This window comes from Cuculus canorus, chromosome 1 (assembly GCF_017976375.1).
Source record: "Cuculus canorus isolate bCucCan1 chromosome 1, bCucCan1.pri, whole genome shotgun sequence".
NCBI classification, from domain to species: domain Eukaryota; kingdom Metazoa; phylum Chordata; class Aves; order Cuculiformes; family Cuculidae; genus Cuculus; species Cuculus canorus.
In genome coordinates this window covers 155,423,311-155,445,413 of record NC_071401.1, presented here as the reverse complement: position 1 = coordinate 155,445,413, position 22,103 = coordinate 155,423,311, and the positions used below count along the sequence as shown (strand labels likewise).

The 22,103-nt window shown below is 41.2% G+C and overlaps 1 protein-coding gene across 3 annotated transcripts in view; it reads right to left on the bottom strand.

The window, feature by feature from the left end:
* The window catches only part of EP300 (E1A binding protein p300), a 65,132-nt gene that overhangs the window by 16,601 nt on the left and 26,428 nt on the right, over window positions 1-22,103 (bottom strand). Inside the window, exons 4-20 of one of the 3 annotated variants that reach the window (XM_054069922.1) lie at window positions 20,849-21,110; window positions 19,986-20,099; window positions 18,846-19,082; window positions 16,222-16,315; window positions 15,388-15,522; window positions 14,885-15,002; window positions 14,226-14,400; window positions 12,068-12,145; window positions 10,827-10,936; window positions 10,045-10,203; window positions 8,537-8,980; window positions 7,831-8,019; window positions 6,994-7,150; window positions 6,299-6,417; window positions 4,808-5,047; window positions 4,259-4,347; window positions 1,778-1,858 (exon numbers count right to left, since the gene is read on the bottom strand). In XM_054069922.1, coding sequence (XP_053925897.1) covers window positions 1,778-1,858; window positions 4,259-4,347; window positions 4,808-5,047; window positions 6,299-6,417; window positions 6,994-7,150; window positions 7,831-8,019; window positions 8,537-8,980; window positions 10,045-10,203; window positions 10,827-10,936; window positions 12,068-12,145; window positions 14,226-14,400; window positions 14,885-15,002; window positions 15,388-15,522; window positions 16,222-16,315; window positions 18,846-19,082; window positions 19,986-20,099; window positions 20,849-21,110 — 2,801 coding nt within the window. The remainder of the gene's footprint in view (window positions 1-1,777; window positions 1,859-4,258; window positions 4,348-4,807; window positions 5,048-6,298; window positions 6,418-6,993; window positions 7,151-7,830; window positions 8,020-8,536; window positions 8,981-10,044; window positions 10,204-10,826; window positions 10,937-12,067; window positions 12,146-14,225; window positions 14,401-14,884; window positions 15,003-15,387; window positions 15,523-16,221; window positions 16,316-18,845; window positions 19,083-19,985; window positions 20,100-20,848; window positions 21,111-22,103) is intronic. The other 2 variants (XM_054069939.1, XM_054069930.1) reach the window with 2 other exon arrangements.

Here is a 22,103-nt window from a genome sequence, read left to right as displayed (position 1 = left end):
CAAGAGACCCAATCAACTTGCATAACGTGTTAACATTCCTATCCTTATTCTGAATAGCACGACCAGCAGAACACTTCAAGCTCCTTATCAGATTAATGAATCGGGTTCAATCTCCCAATTACCACAAACTAATACAGTGAGTAGAACTGTAAACACATATATATTACTAATCTATTTCTTTAGTGCATTTTAACTACAGGTAGTGGGAAGAAAGGAAGGGAGCAGGTTCTCTATGCCTCGGTAAAATCAGTTCCTAAGAGAAAGCCTGTAAGCAGGCAAGAGAATATTCAAAAGTGTACTTGCTCCTCATGTGCAGCCTATAGCCACCATTTTCACTACACAAAATCCAAGCATTTAAATCAGCTATGAAAAAGAATACCAGGAGCTGGAGGTACCATCTTACCATCGCTTGTGTTCAAAGAACTTTTGATTGTTTTCATTATTGAAAAAAATTGTATCCACCATCTGTGTTTTCAGATCTAATGTAAAAAAAAAAATAATCAAAAGCCCTCTATGCTGCCTTCCACCTCGATTCAAAGGTTTGTGGCATGCCATTCCAACTTGCATGTATGAGAAAGATGGTTCTTTATCAGCAGTCAAACAAAAATTTACATATAAACATGAATATATTTGATGTTTATTTATATACAAATTTACATGTCCATGCATACTTGCTCCTCTCTTATGTAAGCACTTCATATGCCACATCACTATGAACTAAACTGGACAATATTGATTAAACTTTGGGTTTTTCTTCTAGTAGAGTAGTCATCCAGCACTGAACAGCAAATATTAATTCTTAGTTTTCCCCCTTGACAAAGGCAGACGTACTCTTACACCCTCCCAAATCCCAGTGGATTCTTTCACTACAATTCTAGATACATCCATCAGTGCAACCAGGATTTGGTAACGTGCTGCTAACAATAACTCCTACTTCCAGTGAAAGCTAACGCAAGTTTGACCAATTACAAACTTTGACAACTCTCCCTCTGGCTTCAGATTTCGCCAAGTTCTTTGCTTGCTTCTCTCTGCAGTGCTCCTGTGATGCCCTCCCCCAGAGAGCTTTCTTGAACAGCCCAAAGAGGAACTGCGTGGCACTCATCTGTCCCTCAAAGGTTTCCTTAGTATCCCACAATTCTGCCTCAAGATTTTTTGTGGGAAGTGTGAAGAGGGTACATCAGAATCAAAGACCACCCCAACAGTTTGCCACCAATATGGAAAAGGCAATAAAATCCACGCACAGCCTTTTACTGTGATCTCCTCAACTGCACAGTATCTCTCATAAGCAGATGGCAATCCGACAAATAAAAGATCTGTATGACAAAAGGAGGTTGTCTGCTTCTGATCTGAAGTTGGATACAAGTTTAATAGCATAGCCAGTCTATAATCAGAATGGTCTATTTGACTGTTTCAAACTACATCTGTCACCTACCTGCCTGCAGGTACAGTTACTTTCCTGCAGTAGAATACTTTCACTTTTTTTTTCCCCAGAAGAAAAAGGGATTCTGTTTTTGCACTTCTATTTGTATAGTTGCAATTTTGAGGACTAAGTGCTTATTTCTCACTACAGCTCTGTCAGTCCAGATTTTCAGGGAAGAAAAAAAAAAAAAGATATCTACAGCACAAGTCCAAGCTTTTAGGAAGAATGTTTGCTCCAGCCTCTATTTGCCTACAAACAGCAAGGGTCACTCAAAACTAAACTCCTTCCCTTTGAGAAAGCACTATAGACCATGATACAGCTTATGAATGCACAGCCCAAGTAAGAGAACTAACTCACGTTTGAGGTTGTGATGGGTCATCTCCCAGAGAAACGCTCTCCCCTTGGATTTCGTTGAAGCACTTCTCACAGAAATGATACCTGTCAGCAAGAAGGCCATATTTGGGTGAACTGCTCCGTCCACACAACACAGCCCAAGCCAAGCAACGGAGCCACCAATCACAGCAGGCCAAGGAAGGGACAGGAGCAGAGAGCAGGTCGTCAACGGCGACAAGGATATTCAATGATGCAGATTTATGGGCCCCACATTGTGTTTGGTTGTTTTGGTTTTTTGTTTTGTTTTGGTTTGGTTTGGTTTTGCGCAATCAAAGCCAAGTGCAGACAATGACAAGCATGAAGGAAAAATAAAAAAATAACACACACACGAACAAAACAAAGAAATGGGGGTTTGCAGGACAAAAACAAAAACACAGAGGCAGGACAAGACAACACAAAGCAGAAAGCCAAGGCAAAGCACAGATTAGCATTAAATCTCTCAAATGGGTTCACAAGCAGCAAATGATTAAAGCAAATTAAACAAGAGTATTCCATTTAGCATACCCATACCCTCTTCATTTTAATAATCCATGCCATGTATAGCAAAGAATTAAAATGAGAAAGGGGAAAGAGCAGAAGGAAGGAAGAACTGCTACTCTTGACTTGTACACCAACACAGCAGTTTTTGTTAGCAGGAAGAACTGCAGGAGGGACAGTCTTCCATCATAAATGTATAAATGCTGAAAGGCCACAGGATGCTCCCCCGGTTGAAAGGGAAAGCTAAACACCAGAAACTTAGAGCAATAAAATTTGCCCTCAAAATCTTACAGACGTTAAGTACAGAACTGTCAAACTGTATGTTAACTAGATACTTGCTATAAACTACAAACAAAGCTCTAAACTGCTATGATTCTGCTATAACTCAGTTTGAGTGTAGAACAGTCCAGGTATCAATGCAGCAAGCATTAGAGAGAACAAATTAATTTACACTTGAATAAAACTGATTAATTCAAGCTTCTACCCTAGCCCTCAAAAATATTCTAGAACTGTGACCTCTTCATTACTAAAGCCTGTTTATTGAGAGCACAAGACATCTAAAATTAAAAAGAAATTAAAGCCACACAAACACAATAGCAACTGCTAAGCTAAAAAAAAAAAAACAAAACAGGTCTCTTAACCCTCTCTCCCAGTTTTCATCTAGGATAATGCAAAGAACAGTATTTTCTGGAATTGTACACCTCAGACTATAGATATATGCATGTATGCATATAATATAATTCACAAGTCACATCTAGGCACCTCTTACAGTGCAAACATTCCCTTCTAATGTTCAAAACATGTAAAGCACGTCTGATTTTTTAGTATATCTTTGTGTCTGTCTAGTGTTGCACACAGAAACGTAAGCAGAAAGACTGACTTACAATATAAAAGCTCTGCACTAAGTCTAAAACTACAGTAGTTATTATGGGATACTATAAGCTTATTTTCTATTTCTTCACTTCTAAAATCTTCCATTCACTGCCATAAACCTTTATGAAGCTTAAGAAGGTTAAGATATAACTCCTGCAGCTCTTTGGTTGCTTTCACCTGACCAGGTGCTTAAGAAAACTACAGTTCTTGCAAAATCTTCTTGGCTTTTGCCTAGAAGATTTAGTGGTTTTGTTTGGGGGTTTTAGTTGTTTAAGGTGTTGGAAAGAACAGAGAGCAGGAACTAAATTTATGGACTAACCCTAGTTTGGGGGTAACTAGCCATCCCTCTGCTCTAACCTGCGGACAGGCCAGGGGATCTGGGAGCATTACAGCGTGCATCTCCCTGCTTCTTCCTGCCTCGCCTCCCTAGTTGGCAGAGAGACATCTAGCAAGAAACCTTCTTTCAGAAGCCAAATAGGTTTAAATCCTCTATTAAACCCCAAGCTAATAAAAAAAAGCAATAATCAAAAGATCTGTAGAAGTGACAGCACTTTACACAGCTGCTGATAGCAACTACCAGACAACTGCCTTAAGGAAACTTGTGGAGAAAAAGCAAGTAATCTACTGATTATCTGAATACATAAATCTTCCAGTGAAGATTTGCACCACAAAAATAAGTTTGCTCCTCAATGTTAACATCATGAGAAAAAACAAAGACCTGCCAAGTATAATGGGTATTGTGAGCATCAATAAACTTGCTGCACAGTTTATTCAGTGTTCTGCGTGAAAAATACTGCTGTGTAGTAGGAAGCAAGAGACAGTTGTGTATTTGATTCATAGATAATTGAAAATATAACTAACTGCAGGATATAATTTACATCACATTTCTGCAAACAAAAGAGGAAGAGCAAAGACTGCACTGAACTTTTGCAGAAAGAAGTCTTTAACACACAAGTTCAACTATTCAAGGGCACTTCCAGCAAATTTTTTATCTCAAAACACAAAGATGTACACAAATAAAGAAGGTGTACATGCACGCCTTTTAACAGATTGATTGCAGCATGCACAAAACCATGCCAAGTATGTTTTCCTTACCTGTTCTGGTAACTGTAGTAAGTGGCATCTCGCGGGATTGTGCATAGCTGTTTCCCATAGCAACACAGAGTCTGTGGCGAGAACTCCAGCTGCAAAGAAGAATGGGTCACCTTAGTACTCATACATGTTTTCACTTGCTCTCCACAGGTAGCAAGGGTGACCCAGACAATCATTTCCACCTCGTTCAGTGTACAGATCTCACAATACTGCAAGGGTATGAGGTGCTAGAGTCATAGACAGTGTTCAGTGGTCTGTTATTCTCTTTTCAATTTGCAACAGCAAATGGGTCTGTCCTTATCAAAACAAGCCTTCAGTTCCTGACTTTTCTCTCCCCAACAACCAACATACAATTGGCTGACTTCAGCACTAGACACAAGTAGAAGATCCATAAAAATCTCAAAATCAGATTCCTTGAGATTGCTAACTCCTGGTAAACTTTCAACATTTTTTGACACACTATTAGCTTCTAACAAATGCAATTGCTGTGCTCCCCCCTGCCACTTCAATACCAGGAAGCAAGCAACAGGCTAAAAATATTTCTTTTCTTACCTTTCTTCCACAGCAATAACCAAGGCTCTGCATAACTGGGTCAATTTCTTGCTCAAACACCTCTGCCAGTTTGGAACAGTACTTATATACCCGAGATGTTTTACGGTTATACAGCCAGGCATTATTGAACATGAGCCAGATGTCATCTACATATTGCCATGGTTCCTGATACTGTCCTGTGTCCAGCTTCCTCTTGATAGTAGAAAGATCCATGGGGTTCTTGACTATGTCAAAATAATCCTGCAAGAACACACAGCTCATCAAAAAACACTACTCAAGACCTACATTGTGACATGACAGCATGTGCATTCTCACTACATAAATTCTTCCGCAGCGCATCAAGAAAAACAGGTTCTTCTCTGGTTTGATTGTCAAACTGCTTGTGACACACAATGAAATCTCTAAGCATTATCACATCACTCCCCAGTACTTCCTTTTTATTATTCCTGTATTTCTCAGGCTCTATTACTCCTCCATTCCCGATGAAATAAAGCCACTCTAATTTTAGTTAGCAAAACAAGTTATTACAAAAAGTAGGAAATAGAAGTGTTTTGGCAACTACTGTGATCTGAGGATATACAAGAACATTAATAGAAAACATATTTCTAGTAGACCAAACAACCTAATAAACAAAAATAAATAACTTTTAGGTAAGAAGAGATATAGCTTCCTCTAAGAATGCCTTTCTTCAGTCTCCCCCTAATAGCTAAAGAATCACTTCTATAAAAGTCCTCAGAATATGACAGCAGATTGAGAACTTGTTAAAGAACAGTAGCAATGCTTATGCCTGCTTATAATACAGCAGGCCCTGAATCTTCTCAGTGTCTACCTTAAAAAAAAACCACCTACATCAAAACCAAACAAAAAAACTTCCAGGCAAAAAAATACTGCCCAAAGCACCCAAGCAGGACTTCTATGTGCACACATTTGTGTATAAATAGTAAACTCGTGTGGTCAGTCCAGAGAGATTAAAACACAGATTGTTGAAGGAACAGTAATGTCTTCTGAAGACAAGTCTAAAACAAGCAGAAAATTAAGACTCAAACAAACCCCAGAAACTGAGTAGTCTCTTCCTTGCTTTTAACAGATCAATAAACGTGACAGATTTATTTTTCAAGTGGCCTTGACTTCCTTATTTCCCACACATTCAGCCAAGTTCTATATGTAATGAGAAACACCTATGGAATTCAGCAATAGAAGCATCAAAACATGAAGCAACATCCATAAAAAGCCCACGTGGCACTAGGAATCTGTTGGCAATGACTTCAATGTATTGTATACCTGCTTATTGATCAAAAGGAACAAAGAACCGAACAAACTTTTGAAAAAACAAACTTTCTCAAGTCAGACTCTGCTGCCTAAGCTAAACCTCTTCAAATTCATCAATATAAAAATGTTAACAAGACAGACTTAGGCTATTCTCAAACAGGTATGTCATAATACATTAATTTTGAATTAAAGCCAAGGAAGTACATTGCTAAAAACACTCACAGGAATTCCTAGTAGCTGGGGATCCACAGGCTGTCGAAATGGAAGAGATTCTGGATCCTGACGGTAAAGTGCCTCCAGTGTTGGCATAAGTGCCTGCCGCAACTCTTCTGGCTTAAAAACTTTTAAAAAACAATCAACATCAGAAAAAGAGCAGAAACAGCTGAAAGGAAAAAACCTGCTGGAAAATGTGAGGTCTGTGGAAAAAGACTACAGACAATGGATTTAAGTTACTTAGCATGGCTTGTTTACCCTCTGTAACACCGAGTTAGAGGAGAATATTAAAATGATGACCTGGAGACAAGGAGATGGCCAAAATATTAAAGAGAAACTTGGTTTTATCTTAGGAAGACACTGCTAAATTAAATAGAGCTGGTTTACATTCCAAATCTGGCCCTTCTCTGAGGTTCCATGAAAAAACTTGTCTAGAAAATCTGCAACTGAGGAGTATTTCACATCTCTACTGCAGTGACAATGTCACTAAGGCTTAATGGGTAATACTAAAACCTTAAAGAACTTGCCCAGAGCCAGTTACAAGCACAAGTGTTATTTGACATTTTTGTCCAAAAGCCATGAAGAACAATCTATATAAGCCTACTGAGCACCAATGAAGAAAGCTCAGTTTTTTTTCCCCACCGCAAAGATTTCTCTAGAGGGATGCAGTGAATTTCAGTCCACTAAACAGTGTTCCTGCTTACTTTTTTTCTTAGACTGCCCAGCTGCCGGAGAAGACTGAGTAGCTGGAGTAGTAGGTCTTTCTTCCCCCTCTGGTATTTCAGTCTTCGCTTCGGATTTCTTCTCTTCTTGTTCCATTGGGTCTGGTTTACATTCCTCCGCAACTGGTTCTGCTTTAACCTGGAAAGTAGTTTGGAGCCTGTCACTGACATTTCCTGCAGAGTCACCCATGTATATTTCTGCCCTTTAAATCTATCTTCCATCCCTCCCACTGCTCTCCCCTACGATTAAGGTGCTCTACTTTGTAGCCAAACCTTGCCTAAAACTTGAGAAGATGTGCTAGAATGCATCTTTCAACACCACAACAGTAGCTGCTGAACAGTTCCAGGCTGCAAGCAAACCCACAGGTACTCATCCAGCTCTGTAGCCAGGTCTGACAGCCTCTCCTATACTGGGCCTGCCAGAGTGACACTGCTGGAGGCCACACTCCCAGCTGTTCTCAGTGACAACTTGTCAGAGCCCAGTAAAGCAGCCCATCATGTACGTATCCACTATTCTAGCATCTGACAGCTGCCAATGACATCTGAAGGACTGACCCAACTGCCCTCTTGCATTGGCCTTTACCAAAAGGCCTCACAGCTGCAACTACACTATCACAGTCTTTCTTGTGGCTGCTGGCTTCTTCCACCAATTCACCACAAAGCAGAGACCATTCTTGAGGAAGAAGAAGACAACAATCAAAACAGCAGCAGGCAGCACCTACAGCTCTCATTAAACTCTGAAAGGAATGTTCGCACGGAGACAGAAAGCATCTAGTAGCTCTAGAGATATTCTACCCAACAATTGGTGGACAATCTCACCTCAGATTTCTCTTCCATTTGCAGGTCTGTTTGTTCTGGTTCCCCCTCATCTGTTTTAATTTCCATTTTCACTTCCTGCAAGGGTGGCTGCTGCTGCTCTGGAACAGCCTGCTGAGAGTTCACCTCTGTGCTGCTGGTGGATGGAGGATTGGATACCTGCCCATCGATACTTACAGCTGGCTGTGAAAGCTGCAGGAACAAAACACATTACAAACAGACTTCTAATGAATTTATTTTCCTTTGCTTTGTCTACCTTTTACCTGTACTATGTTTCCACTAAATTTAAATGTACTCTAGTCCTTCTGCTTGCTTTACCTGATGAAAACACTGCTACACAATTACAGAACATGCAACAGAAACATGCAGTGGAAGATCTAGCATATAGATAATTACATACCATTTCCCCATTTTACACCACCACTATACATACGTACACAACTAAAGACCTCATCCATGTTTCACAGCGAACATCAAAACGTACACTAGAATTCAAAAAAATACTCCCTCTCTGGAAATATCAGATGACGTAAAGACTTATCTCAATGCAAAGAATTTACTTCCTAAATTCAATACAACCTATTTTTATATTGAGCATGCCAGGAGCTACCTCCATTATCACAGACTTGCACAAAGATAAAGACCAACTGAAAAGTAAGCTTTACACTTGAACATTTGCAGGGAAAGCACAATTAAAGTACTTCCTTACAGGTGTTGTGGGGTGTTGAGGCTGCAGCGGGGCTGTTGGTGTGGGAACAGATGCAGTTGTGCTCTGCTGTGACAAGGGCTGCTGCTGTTGCTCTGCAGAAGGAGTAACTGGAACTGGAGGCTGGACTTGTGGAGGCAGCTGTGCCTGTGGAGGCGTTGGAGTCTGCCTTTGAGGGGGGTGCATAGTTTGTGACTGTGGTCCAGGTGGCATTGCCTGAGGAGTAGGTGTGGGGGCAGTAGTGGCAGCTGCTGCTGATGCCTGCTGTTGCTGTGATCCCAAGCTTGGGGGCGTGTGGTGAGGCGTTGGGGTTCGACTAGGTACCGGAGAAGGAGAATTTCGGTGCATGGGAGGCTGTGGAAGAGGTGGGCAGTGAATATGGCTCCCTTGAGAACCTGGAGCCATTGCAGGAGAATTCACAGGACAGGAAGTGCTGGTTATTTGTGCCTGTGGGAAAACAGGTACACATTTGCAATGACTTGAAATAAAAAAGGAGAAGAATTACTGTCAAACGGCTGCTTTTCCACAGTTACTGGCACACTTGAAAATGTGAAAAATTATCTGTTTTTTTTTTTTTAAAACTATCCCAAAAGCAGAAACTGTCTATTCAATTTATTTTGAATACACAAACGAAGTGGTTTTAAAGTTTATTCAGCTCCAAAAGAGATTTTAAGAGAATAACTTATACTTGCTGATATGCTTAAAGAACGGCACACCTACACTCCCAGTCTGCAAAACATTTCTAAAACTGCATATTAGTATATCCTGAATATGGGACAACCTACCACAGTGAAAAACTGCATTCAAATACACTTAGTATGACCATGTCCCCACCCCCAAGACTAGAGACTGAGTTTATCATCAGAAATAAGTACAGCTGTAACTGTACCATTACAAGATTACAAAAAAGATAATTATTGTACTAGTCAAGGAAAAAAGCTGTCACTCCACAATAATCTTGCCTGCAAACTGGGAAGAAGCATCAACGAGAAACAAACTGACATTCCCTACTTCTTCCTGGCCTTTAAGGTTCTTGCTGAAAAAGGAGAAGAAAAGGACAGAAAGGAAGCTGCTAGACTGGCAGTTCAGACCTTTAGTAGTGATAACACTCCTACCCTTCAAAGCCAGCAACATATTGGTCCTGGATAGACCTGCCTTTTTAAGACTTTATCTTCCACGATCTCTTAATTTCCCAGACTCTGCTTCCCCACCTCTAAGCAAGAAATTCTTAACTACTGCATGGTGAGTAACAATTTCTTTGCTCCATAAAACCAAACTTAAAAAAATTCCTGTCGCACTTAAGCTTAAGCCTGAGCACAAGCTAACAATGTTTCACCCTTGCCTTTCCCAGTACTACATCAGGAAAACACAGAGTCTCAATAAATTAATTCAGGTGACTATAATTCCAAAAGCATCTTGAGAAAACAAGTTGCTCTCCATTACTACCAACTGAGCAATGAAACCAGTAAACGACAGATCAGTAAGACCATTTCCAGAAATCAGAAACTTACTTGAGAAACTGGTGTCTGACTGCCAGGCTGAGTCATGGGCATGCTTGCTGTGTTCATTCCTGGGGAAGAAGTAGGGAACTGGGTCTGTTGTAGAAACTGACTCTGACCAGAAGGCTGGCCAACTCCAGGCTGCTGCATACGTGAAGGAAATCCCATCTGCTGGAAAAGAAAGGAACTCATTTAATACAGTGTGTGTACACCTCTATAACATTTTACAAAGAAACATTTACCTTGTTGCAGAAATTTATACTTGTCACTTATCTGTAAGATACAACACAGAAAACTTACTATGGCTCCTCTCAAAAACCAAAAATTAGGAGGCCCCATGCCTAGAAACATTCAAGGTCAGGTTGGATGGTGCTCTGAGCAACCAGATCTAGTTAAAAGATGTCCCTGCTCACTGCAGGGGGGTTGGACTGGATGACCTGTAAAGGTCCTTTCCAACCCAAAACACTCTATGATTTCCCATGTGATTTAAGGGAAAGGACACTTATTTCAGGTTGGGACTATGACTCAGCATTTATTTTTGTTTCGTGTTTTAAAGACACAACAGCACAAAAAGTCAAAACTTATTTATTAGTCAATGTTTACCACCAAGACCTAAATGCTTACGATAGGCCACATAAATCTTTTGGTGGAAATGCAGAAGGAGGAATCAACGGGTCAACAGAATGGAGAAATGCTTGACATTTTTCATTTGTTTTTTAAATGTATTTTAAGGAAACCAGAGCCAACAGAAGCAAAATTGTGAGCCAAGCACCCTGGCCGTAACACACACTGACCTGGTTCATGGCCCCGGCCTGGCTTAGCTGTCCAGGGTGCTGAAGAGGAGAGGTTTGCCGAGGTCCCATCGGTGACAGCTGCATGTTCATCTGGCCAAACTGATTCATTCCTGCATGTTTGTCCCAAAAAACACTTATAAACAAAGACCCAAATTCTCCTTTGGTCACCATTCAACATTTGGGCCCCTTGCTATACGAAAGACATTGAGGTCCTAGAGCGTGTCCAGAGAAGAGCGACAAAACCAGTGAGGGGACTGGAGCACGAGTCTTATGAGGAGCGACTGAGGAAACTGGCAGTGTTTACCCGGGAGAACAGGAGGCTGAAGGGAGACCTTAATGCCCTGTACAACTGCCTGAAAGGAGGTTGTAGTGAGGTGGATGTTGGTCTCTTCTCCCAAGTGATAGGTCATAGGACAAGAGGGAATGGCCTCAAGCTGCATCGGGGGAAGTTTAGGTTGGACATTAGGAAAAATTTCTTCACAGAAAGGGTTCTCGGGCACTTGCAGAGGCTGCCCACGGAGGTGGTGGAGTCCTCATCCCTGTAGGTGTTTAACAAGCGGGTACATGACGTGCTTGGGGATATTATTTAGTAGTAGACAGGTACAGTTGGAGTTGATGATGTCTAAAGTTTTTCCCAACCTAATGATTCTATGATAAGAAATGCTGTTGATGTTTTCCCAACTTCATTTTCTATCAACCAGATTTCCAAGCTGCCATACTCCTTCAGAACACAGCCTAGCTTTTTTCCCCTGAAGTACCTGTTCCCACCAACTGTTTCACACAAACTGCATTATCTTGAAATTCAATCCCAAGCTATAAATGTTCACTTTAAGTACCTTGTACGTTGGCTACAATATTCTTGAATATGAATAAAAGGCTCAGCCCCTTCCTTCTGAGCAATACTACTCATCATCTTCCTTCTGCCATCAACAAGGCCTCACCTGAGCTGGCAGAGCGCACCATGTCTGGCTGACCCTACCACTCTATGCTCACACAACCAGAAGTTCCAGAAGGATGAAGTTCTTTAACAAAGCAAGCAGCTAACAAGCCGCTCTTAAATTCACAAGATCGTGAAATGCTACTTTTAATATATTTATTTAAGGTCCAATATAATATAGATAATTATTTTCTTAATCAAATGGGAAAATGGTAGCTGAAAAATGGCTTTGACACTTCAACAAGAGCTGCCCCATTCAAAGATTCTTTCACAATCACACTAGTGAATTTTCTTCAATATTTACCTGGCTGTGCCTGCATGCGATTCATCATCTGGTTTGGCACATTAGCACGTATCAGGGTTGGGTCAGGAAGAGGACCATCTGGAAAAATGACATTGGAATAAGATTATGGCATTTAGAAGACCATCAGATTTTAGCCAAACATTATAAGAATTACCGACTAAAATCTACATGCAAAAGAAAAAAAAATACATAGACACAGTCTAGTAACTCTAAACACTTGAGGAGTCCTCAAAGGTAAGAAAAAACAGACACTTCCTTGAAAATATAAGCATGGTCCCACTGGCAGAACTATCTTGACTTAGAGTCAGCTTTCAAAAACTGAGGACAAATTTAAGTATCTTATAGAGGTACGATGACAAACTCTGTGGTCCACAACATTCCAGACCACAAGACCTTCTACAGACCATTCTAAACTGTTACTGCACCTCCAGATTTAGAGCATTATGAAAACTATGGTTCAACAGAGTACTTATTGAAGTTCTGAAGTTAGCTTCAGAGAGAGGCTGAGAATTCAGCTTCGAGAATTACTGGAGTAGCTGATAAATAACCCAAAGTGTCAACTCTACTTCTGAAGATCAACTTTCTACAGAAGCTGCAGCAAATAAAGTCACAGCACCAATCTTTAACAGTTCTGCTTGAATCTTGGTAATGCATGTCAATAAACCTTGTTCTGACATCAAGAGACCCAGAACTGGATTTGCCAAGATACATTCATATTTAAAAATGGAGAAAGAACTCAGATTAAGATTCTTTTAGCAAGTGCCTAGAGCTACTGGATCTTTTTGCAGTGTTAGTAAAACAAAGAAAGTTTTTTTCCCTCCTTAGTTGACCAATTCCAATTTTAATTCAATCCTCTGATGCAACTTATTACAGTGTCATTGACAGCTACACTTCTGTTCCCTGCAGTCTTAAGAACTCAATTCTTAACTGTAAACTATCTAAGAACATATAGGGCTGAATAAATGAAGGAGAAAATCCTTTTCTTCTGAGAAGGAAGCTCTCGGGAAACAGACAGGAGTGGGGTGTGCTTGAGAAGGTCAGTTTGCAGAACTGTTGCACTTAGATTTAAGAACGACTGTTTCAGTCTCCAGAGTCGTCACTCTAAATCACTGGACACCCCAAACCACCATCTTAAAGCAGATTTGGCTCAAATAGTTTAAAAATATATTAGATCTATTTTACAGTTAAATCAGAGTAAGGGGTGCAATTCTATTTAGAAACATATAGTTTAAAATCTTGTGTTTCAGTTATTTACAGGATTTAACTGTAAGTACAAGATTACAAAGTTAGCAGATGCCCTTCTCCGCTTTCTAACCAAACATATCACTCCAAGTAACTAGCATTAACTGTTCTTACTATAAAAATACACTAGATACCCGACATCACCTTGTCTCTTCCTCATATTGTTAAGGGATATTACACTCTTTAGTAGCATGATAGTTTTGATCATTAACTGCTCTCCAAAGACAATTTTATTCTAATACACAAACACACAGCGAGGAATCTAACAGTAACAAGAATTGGTTTAGCATTAGGGAGGTCAATTCAAGTAACAGAACTTCTGTGAAACAGGAGACAGCCACATGGAGAAAATAACTGAAATCAGGTTTTCATCGCATAGCGGAAAGGCCATTTGTCCAAAAAAAGAAACAGGGCATGGAGCAACCACTATGTAAACTTTCAAGGGCATAAATACCTAAGCACCCTAGTCATCATGCTCTTTGTTTGGCAACAATAGCAATACTCATTTTAAACACCACACAACCAAATATTACAAAAATATTTTTCTAACAGTAACTGGAGTTATCTCTAAATGAATTAATTCTAGAAGTGAATCCAATGAGACTCAAGTTCTACAGTGTTAATACAACTTCATCTCCATTCCACCCCCCCTTAAAGTAAGTGTAAATGTTTACAATACTGCAACTTGTTCAGAAAGCTAAAAGCCTTTAGATAATCTATGGACACTAATTAAACACGTAAGAAAGGCAAAGATTTTGCAAGTACTTCTGAACAAAGAGGAGAAAGTTCTGTTTAACTTTGAGCAAGGCAGGTTCCTGTGAAACAAGAAGGGCAAAAGTGGTCACAAGCCTACCAAAATGGCAGTCCACTACAGGACACCCCTGCACCATGTAGTCAGTAACCCAATCTTTCTTACTTGCAGACATCCCTGGTTGGGGCTGTCCCATGTTAGGCCCTTGATTCATGGGAGCCTGAGGCATGCCTGGAGCATTTGGGATCATGTTTTGCTTCTGCAGTCTGGTTCTTCGTTTTTCCTCCAACTCCTTCTGAATCTTATAGATCTTCTCCGCTAGCAAGTGATAGTACTCCGCCTGTTGGGGAGCATTACAGGTCAGGAAAGGTTACGACACGTTATGTAAAGACAACAGGTCACAGTGATCCAAGCTTGTAAAACAGCCTTCCACACACACGTTCTGGCTTGGGTGAGGCTAGCTCTCCCTTTGATAGGCAGAGTGGAGGGCAAAAAGGGCACTACTCAGGGCACTGCTGGCAACCATTAGGCCAACACCAGACATTTCTCTTATGTCCAACACTTCTTTGGGAGAATTGCAATGAAGAGCTTCATGCTGCCTTCAAGGAACCCCAAGAAGTCTCAAGCACAGCACACTCTGACAGGCACCACTCTGACTCTTGGCACACCCAGGCAGAAGCCTGCAGCCAGCTGGTTCCTAGACCCCATTCAGCATCCCCTGAACACACGCTTCCTCAGCTGTGCGTTCACTCCTCTTCCTCCCCAGCCACTATGGGGTCAAGGCAAAGACACACAAGACTAGACAGTAGAGGATGGCATCTCACCCTGCTGTTTGCTGATTCATACATGTCCCCTTCCACTTTCCGAGCGTAAGCCACTAGATTCTCCATACGCCGATCCTTCAGTGCTGCAGGGTCAGGAGTAGGAAATATGGCTTGGACTCTGGAAAAAATCAAACACACAAGTGATTAGGATGTCCCAGACCAAGACATCAGCACTAGCCCCAATGAACTGAACAAAAAGCAGCAAGTGAATCTTCTGACAGACTCAGGCACAGCTGCTGCTTCCAGGGGAACTCTGCCCCCATATAGATGGCTTGAGCACAGAGTGGGACACTTCCAGTACAACAGCCCCAAACCAGCAGATGCAGCTACGTTAACAACCAAGAAAACACAAATGCACCTTTCATGCTGCTTCTTTCCCTTCTTATGTCCCCTGACAAAACTCACACCCCGACCTCCTGGTTTTCTAAGCCAGGCTTCCTCCTGCCCCACTTCAGAGGCAGCAACTCGCCTAACAGGAGATTGTTCTGATATTAGCTACTCACAGTTTATGAACAAGGTGGTTTCGGAGGTCCTGAGTAATGTCTTCGTGCCACTGCTTTCGAATGCCGGTATTGGATGGTTGAGCTGTTGGCATGGCTCCCAAACTGGCAACACTGGTGCTTTCACTCATCATGGGACTTCAAAAACAGAGCAAGAATTGAGGGTGAAAAGTCTCGCCCAAGCTTAGTCATCTTACAGTCGTAGCCTCTTTTAGAATAATGATAGGACAAAGTGCTAGTTCAGCCATTCCCTAATCAATGGACAAACTCTGCAGAAATAGCTGCACAGGCACCAAAACAACACCGAGAAAGAGCACATGCTGTCCTACCCAAGGATTTGGGAAACTGGAACAAAAGCTACAAAATCCAAAGAGAGAGAGCCATCAATGGCATTTACCCCATTGTTTATGCAAGAAGTGCCATGAGATTAAGCAGCACAAGGATTGCTTTTACACCTCAGTGAATAACTTGCCCCTTAACTCCCACTGCAGCTCAACAGCCGGTTTGTAGTATGCCACCCTGACGGTAAATGCACCAGAGCTTCAGATCTGCACAGCTGCTAAAGCAGATAATGCCTGCAACCTCTGTGGCCCAAAAAACTCAGTTTGCAACTAATGACAAAGTTAAAATGGATACTGAGGCCTCTAGAAAGGATAAGACAGACATCACAACTACACGGCTTCTTTTTTTCAACTATCCCTCAGCAGCAAGCATCAGTTAGTCCTTCACAGTGTAAGCATGCGGTAGCCTTATGTACGCCCCCTTTCCCTCCATCTCATTTGTTGTGGGCAATCATCAGTATTTGCAGCTGAAGGTGCAAAGAATAATTCAACTTACTTTTGAGAATTCATGGTTGAATGTAACATTGAGTCAGGCAGCAGATTAGGAGTCTGAACCCCTACTCCTCCATTCACTCCCATTGGATTTGCACCTAGAAAACAGAATAGGTATTCTTAAACGAACAGCCCATTTACTGTGCAAAATCAGTAACTGATCAACAATAACAGTGGTCTAGACTTTCAAACATTTTGAAGGGGGTTTAATTACGTGTTGCTCCCTTCACCTTCTTCCTTTTACCGACTAGGAAAAGGTCTGAGGCACAACACTGGTAACCTCCAAGTGAAGCATCACACCACAATACTCTCCTGCATATCTTCCAAATTACTCAAACAATTTAAGTTTGCTGCAAATACTACATACCAGAATCCTTTTCTGTGATTCTCCAACTAAAGATTCAGCATTACCAACTACTTGTGCTTTTTGTTTAAAAGTGGTTGGTTTGGTATGTTTTTTTCCTGTAATTCAGAGGCTTTGGATCTGTATCCAAACGCTTCAAAAACTCACAGCATCAGCTGCCACCTACATCTGACACAGTCCCCTCTCACTCAGCCCATACTTAAAGATCCCACAACTAACTCCAATGTTTGTACTAAGAACAAAGATCTGACAGTCCTTTGCAAGAAAAGCCTCTAGTAATTGTTTACATACCAAAATCTGCTTTTCTGAATCACAGATCTGAATTGCGACAGAAAACTGCCTATTCTCCTCACATTACAGTTCATACTCAAATAGTGAAGAAGAATGCAGCATATTTCTGTGTGAGACTTCTGGATACCTATTGAAATTGTGAGAGCATCATGAAAGCCATTACCAAGTTTCATGTGCCTTTAGAACAGCCATATCCTACAGAATCTGTATTTCAGGAAAAAGTAGAAACTGCATAGAAGAGAAATTCACTGAAATTAAGCATATCAAGTGCAATACCATACTTCTAATACCACAACCAAGTGTTTAACAGCCTTTTCATAAAGCTGCCTCCAGCCTCCCTTCTCTTAGCCACTTTCTTCTCCTTGCCATATTCACTTTGTCAACTGAGAGCAAGCTGGTATAAGAGACAACTGTCAATCTTTGCCTTAACTCTCCCTTTTCAACTATGGAAACCGCCTCTTCACATTGCAGTCCTCACCAAATCCTGCTGTTTCTCCTAAACTAGCCTTGTTGTTGAGTAGGCCATGACCTGATGATTCCTATCTTGCTTGTTTTAATACCATCCTTAGTCATCTGCATCTAGTAATGAAACAACAGTCAGAGCCTACACTCTCCATGCTTATCCTTTCTATATTAAGCTTCAGTTCTTCAAACTCCAAGAGTTTTTCAACCTCATCTCATTGGATTTTCTGATCAGCACTACAAGGAGTGCCCAATAAGAATGCAGAGGCCAGATTCTGTGCCTTTAAATAAACAAACCAAAACACAAACATTTTGCTTCAGAAAAATGGATGATGCATTCCTTTCAACTTTTCAGGACTCTCACTATAACAGCTTGGAGCTTCTAGGAGTTAATTAATTTGTAAAATACTCTATAGAAAACTATATTATTTTAGTCTAATCACTTTAAGACCAAACTCTCAGGACCTCCCTCCCCTTTCTAAAAAAAGGCTTTATACACTGGAAGGTAAACTTTTAGCAGTATACAAATGGCACTCAACCTGTTAGGACCAGTGGTCTCATTAAGAACTCTACCCAACAGCCTTTCCCCCAAGTAACTCAGGAGAAGCAGGCCCTTTGGTGCAGACTACAACCAACCGCTTCTTTCCTCTGCAATCTCTCAGGTCCTTCCCCATGGAATTCCTGTGCATATGCAGCACTCACTCTGTACATGAGTTTGTCACAGCACACATATGCAGGATCACTGCAATCCCATACAGATTGTGATAAATATCCACCAGCTCATCTTCCTCCACTCCATATAAAAGAAAAAAACCAAACACCTCTACTTAAACAACTGAAGTGAAGAGCTAGGGCTGAAAAAAATTTCTGTGATGCAATACCAAAAAAATCAAAATTAGGTTTTGATGGTTAAAAGTTACTTCATTTGACACCAGTGACAGCCAGGTTAGAATTAACTGCAAATAAAAATTCTTATGTACCTTTTCCGATTTTGCAATAAGCCACTTAGACAATTTACAGTTACAGGAGTTCACATGACAGGATTCAGAGAGAAAGTCTATTATTTACTACTTTTCATTTTTAAAACAAACATCATATACCTGGGAACAACTAAAATGCTGCAGTGACAAGAAGTACACTTGAATACAGGCATTCCAATGCATGCATTTCCAATTAAAAACTCCTAAAAGGCCCAAAACTCGCAATACAATACAAATTAAAAGCCACAAAACAACATTAAATAAGCTGCTTTGGAAAACTGGTTCTCAAAAAAAAATATTCCCAAAAATGATACTTTTCTCAGAGAACTTGTTTTCCAAGGGAAGGCATCTGGGCCTTCTCCTGTCCCCATTCCACCAAGCAGCTTGCTGTTTCAAGCCTAAAATACTGCAAAACAATACCTCTCACAAATCAACTACCTGCATAAAGCTAGCAGGTTAAGAAAACTGCCATTAGGTAAGGCATGGGAAAGCTGCCCATAGTTTATATCTAACACTAAGAGACAAACTTACTCATAGGATTCATAGGGCGCAGACCCTGGGGTGACTGTCCTTGCTGCTGATTCTTCACTTGAGCCTGGGGCTGTGTCTGCATCTGGTTCCCTTGATAGGTCAGTCCAAGGGCTGCGTAGGCTCGCTCGATGGAGCTGGGGTCTATCTGACTGGTAGTGTTTATGCTGGGCGTTGTCTGCTGCCCCACGCCCACAGAGCCAGTATTCGCAAGTCCTACTGCAGCTCCGCCCAGCAGCGCTGGAAGAGACATGCCAAGTTAATAAGGACAGCAGGAGGCAGTCAAAGCAGTCCAAGAAAAAAGGGAAAGAATATATGGAATTCACTGCTGTTTAGAACCGAAACATCTTCTAGGAGCTTGCAGAAAAGAGGTTAGGTCTGGAAAATTTGTCATGAAACAGGGAGACAAGTTTTACCCAACCAGCCATTCCAACATCATGCCGTTTTCCCTTTGAGCTGCTGAGAGGAAATCCCATTCTTAAGTATTTAGGACACACATGTTTGCTTCAAACTGAAAACAGAGGCACCCCGTGTCACAGAGGCTAAAGGCAGAAGGGTACCTACAGTTCTTCAATAGCCACTGTAATGCCTTTTTCTTTGTTGTTTTAATTTTCTTAAAACAAGAAATAGCTCACGTCACAAGAAGAGCCCGAAGTAACAATAAGAAAGGAAAAAAAGTACTATACAGGTAACAAAATGACAAAAGTCTTGCCAAAGGTTTTAGCATGAAGATCAAGGGGGCACAAAGAAAAAGAAGAGACCCCGATGCAAACAAAGGATGAAAACAGAACAAAATATCAGAGCTTAAATGACACAACCCTGTGTGTGTGCAAATCTGTCTCCAGAAAGTGGCCAGCTGGAAAAGGTGGCAGTGAAAAGCCAGTCATTTTGCTGAGAGCACTGACTTAATACTTGTTCACCTTTACCATTCTCCTGCTAAGAAAATAAAAAGAAATTAGAAAGCTGCCATAAACACTGACTATCAGAGACAGAAAAATACTGTGACTCTAAAGCAACAAGAAAATCATATTACACATTCACAGATTTCAAGAGCATCACCACTATTGCCTAGGTGCAAGAAAGTAAACTTTCAACACATATTTTACAGTTTATCCAGTGCACATCAGTCCCCAGCAGACTTACATTGTTGATTTCTCTTGTCCCCAGCATTTTTGAGAGGCAAACATACAGGGCAGTCGTGTCTTGTACAGTTCTTCCAGTGCGAGATGATTTGTCGGGAAGACGCGCAATGTGCCACTGAGAAACGGAATGAAACATTTTTACAAACAACTGCCAGTATCTCTACGTGGTCAACACAAACTGGATTTGGAGCAACTATTTCTCTCAGGGCACACTTCTATGCCAACACAGGTCAGTAAAGTGTTACTTGAAATAATTCAGCACTATCTAGCCCTGAAAACGTGGCTAGATTTCTTCAAGTACTATTGGCTCAACTAAGCCTTACTTGGAAACACCCAAGCCTGCATCTTCTTCGCTTTAAGGATAACGCCATATTTATCAGGCAGACTGTACCAAGTAATTGAGATGCCAACAACTGGCATGACCCAGACGAGCCTAAGCTACCAGAGAAGATCACACGCATTTTCCTTGGATACCAGGATGGACTAAGAGTTCACTTACTGCCAGTATCAGCTTAATTCCTGGCTAGCTATTGCTTGAGATTTGTCTCTTCCGTTTAATACAGACAGGTAGATTCCCTTTTGCAGATTCCCACTTTGTATCTACCCTTATCAGAAGGCAGCATGCAAAAGATTCTATAGTGAATTTCAAAATTAAGCAAGAGATCTTCATCTCTTTGTGCTACCTTGTCCTCTTCAACTTAGCTATAACGGCTCATAAGACATTTATGACTTCCATTCCTAAGGGAACAGACAGGTTAAAAAAACTTCTACTTCCCAAGCCACCCACTATTCTCCACCGCTTTCCTAGAGCTCTTCTGGTCCTGCAAATGCTGATTGCATCAATATAACCACTCCTCCACCTACCCTGGCAAGATTTGCCAGCCTGGCAATGTGTCATGTGGTTCAGGACATTCTTCATGGTTCGGCAGTGAGGGAGGTTGCACTGTCGCACCTCCCCGTTGGCCTGTTCTCGCCGCTGACACTTGTGAGCATGTAAGAGGAGAACTAGTTGCTGCTGAATAAGTTTCCGTTTTTCTGGATCTGCTGTCGGTGCTCCAGACCCCATTCCTTGAGAAGCTGCTGGCCCCATCCCAGCTTGCTGAACTTGCTGAGCCTGCTGCTGGCCCTGGAGAAGGTGGAAAGGAAATTCCCAGAAATTAATCCATTCTTTAGAATAATCCATTTAGCAAGTAAATGATGACAACAAAATTAAATAAGAAAAGCAACTGATACATTCTGTGATTAAAGGAATACCCCACCTATCTGCAGTTCTAGATGACCTACATCAAGTATAAGCCCCTAGCTACAGTCCTGGCAATAATTCTCTTTCCAACCACATTTTCTTACTCTACCACTCTCCTATTCTTAGCTCTTGTCTCAACAACCAGCAGAACTTAAATCTGTACATACTCACAGGTTAATTTGCAGTGCCAAACCAACCAGAAAATATTAATAGCACTTAGCCCTCAAACCTCCTCCTCATTTTGGAAGCTAGGAAGTTGCATCCACAATTCTTGCATTAACAGAATAAAGCACCTTTTAAAATGAATAGTGTTTTCCCTCTATTTCAGTATAAGCAGCCTCAATTTCATTGCTCCTAAAAGGGAAATTCTGGGAAACTTTTTCCCCTGGGAAACTTGCACATAAGCATTCAAAAAAAGCATCTCCTAGTTTCTGGCAGACATGAAGCACAACTTCAGGATAATACATGCCACAGAACTCATGTCAAGTACAGCAGCGTCTACCTCTTCTTCCACTCTTTTTATTTCTTCAGACTTCTTCATATTTCTTCCTGGTGACAACTGACACGTACTCAGAATAAAAAGAGAGAGGTTCAGAGACTCCATGTTGCTTGTTTCACTTCCATTCAGCAGTATTCGGTTTCTAACAGGCTCTTCACAGAAGGTTTTACAGGATGTTTCTGGACATCACCAGTTTTTCAGAGCTCAGCTACCTGCACTCCTAAATACCAGTTCTCCCACGGCTCTTCAATACTAGTAGTAAACTTTCCTTTTATACGGAAACTTCATCCTTCAGACTCTTCAGAGTTTGTGTATCTTCCAATACGACCGTAACTGCCTTGCTTGCAGCCTGTCTTTCTAAACGACAGCTGTGATAG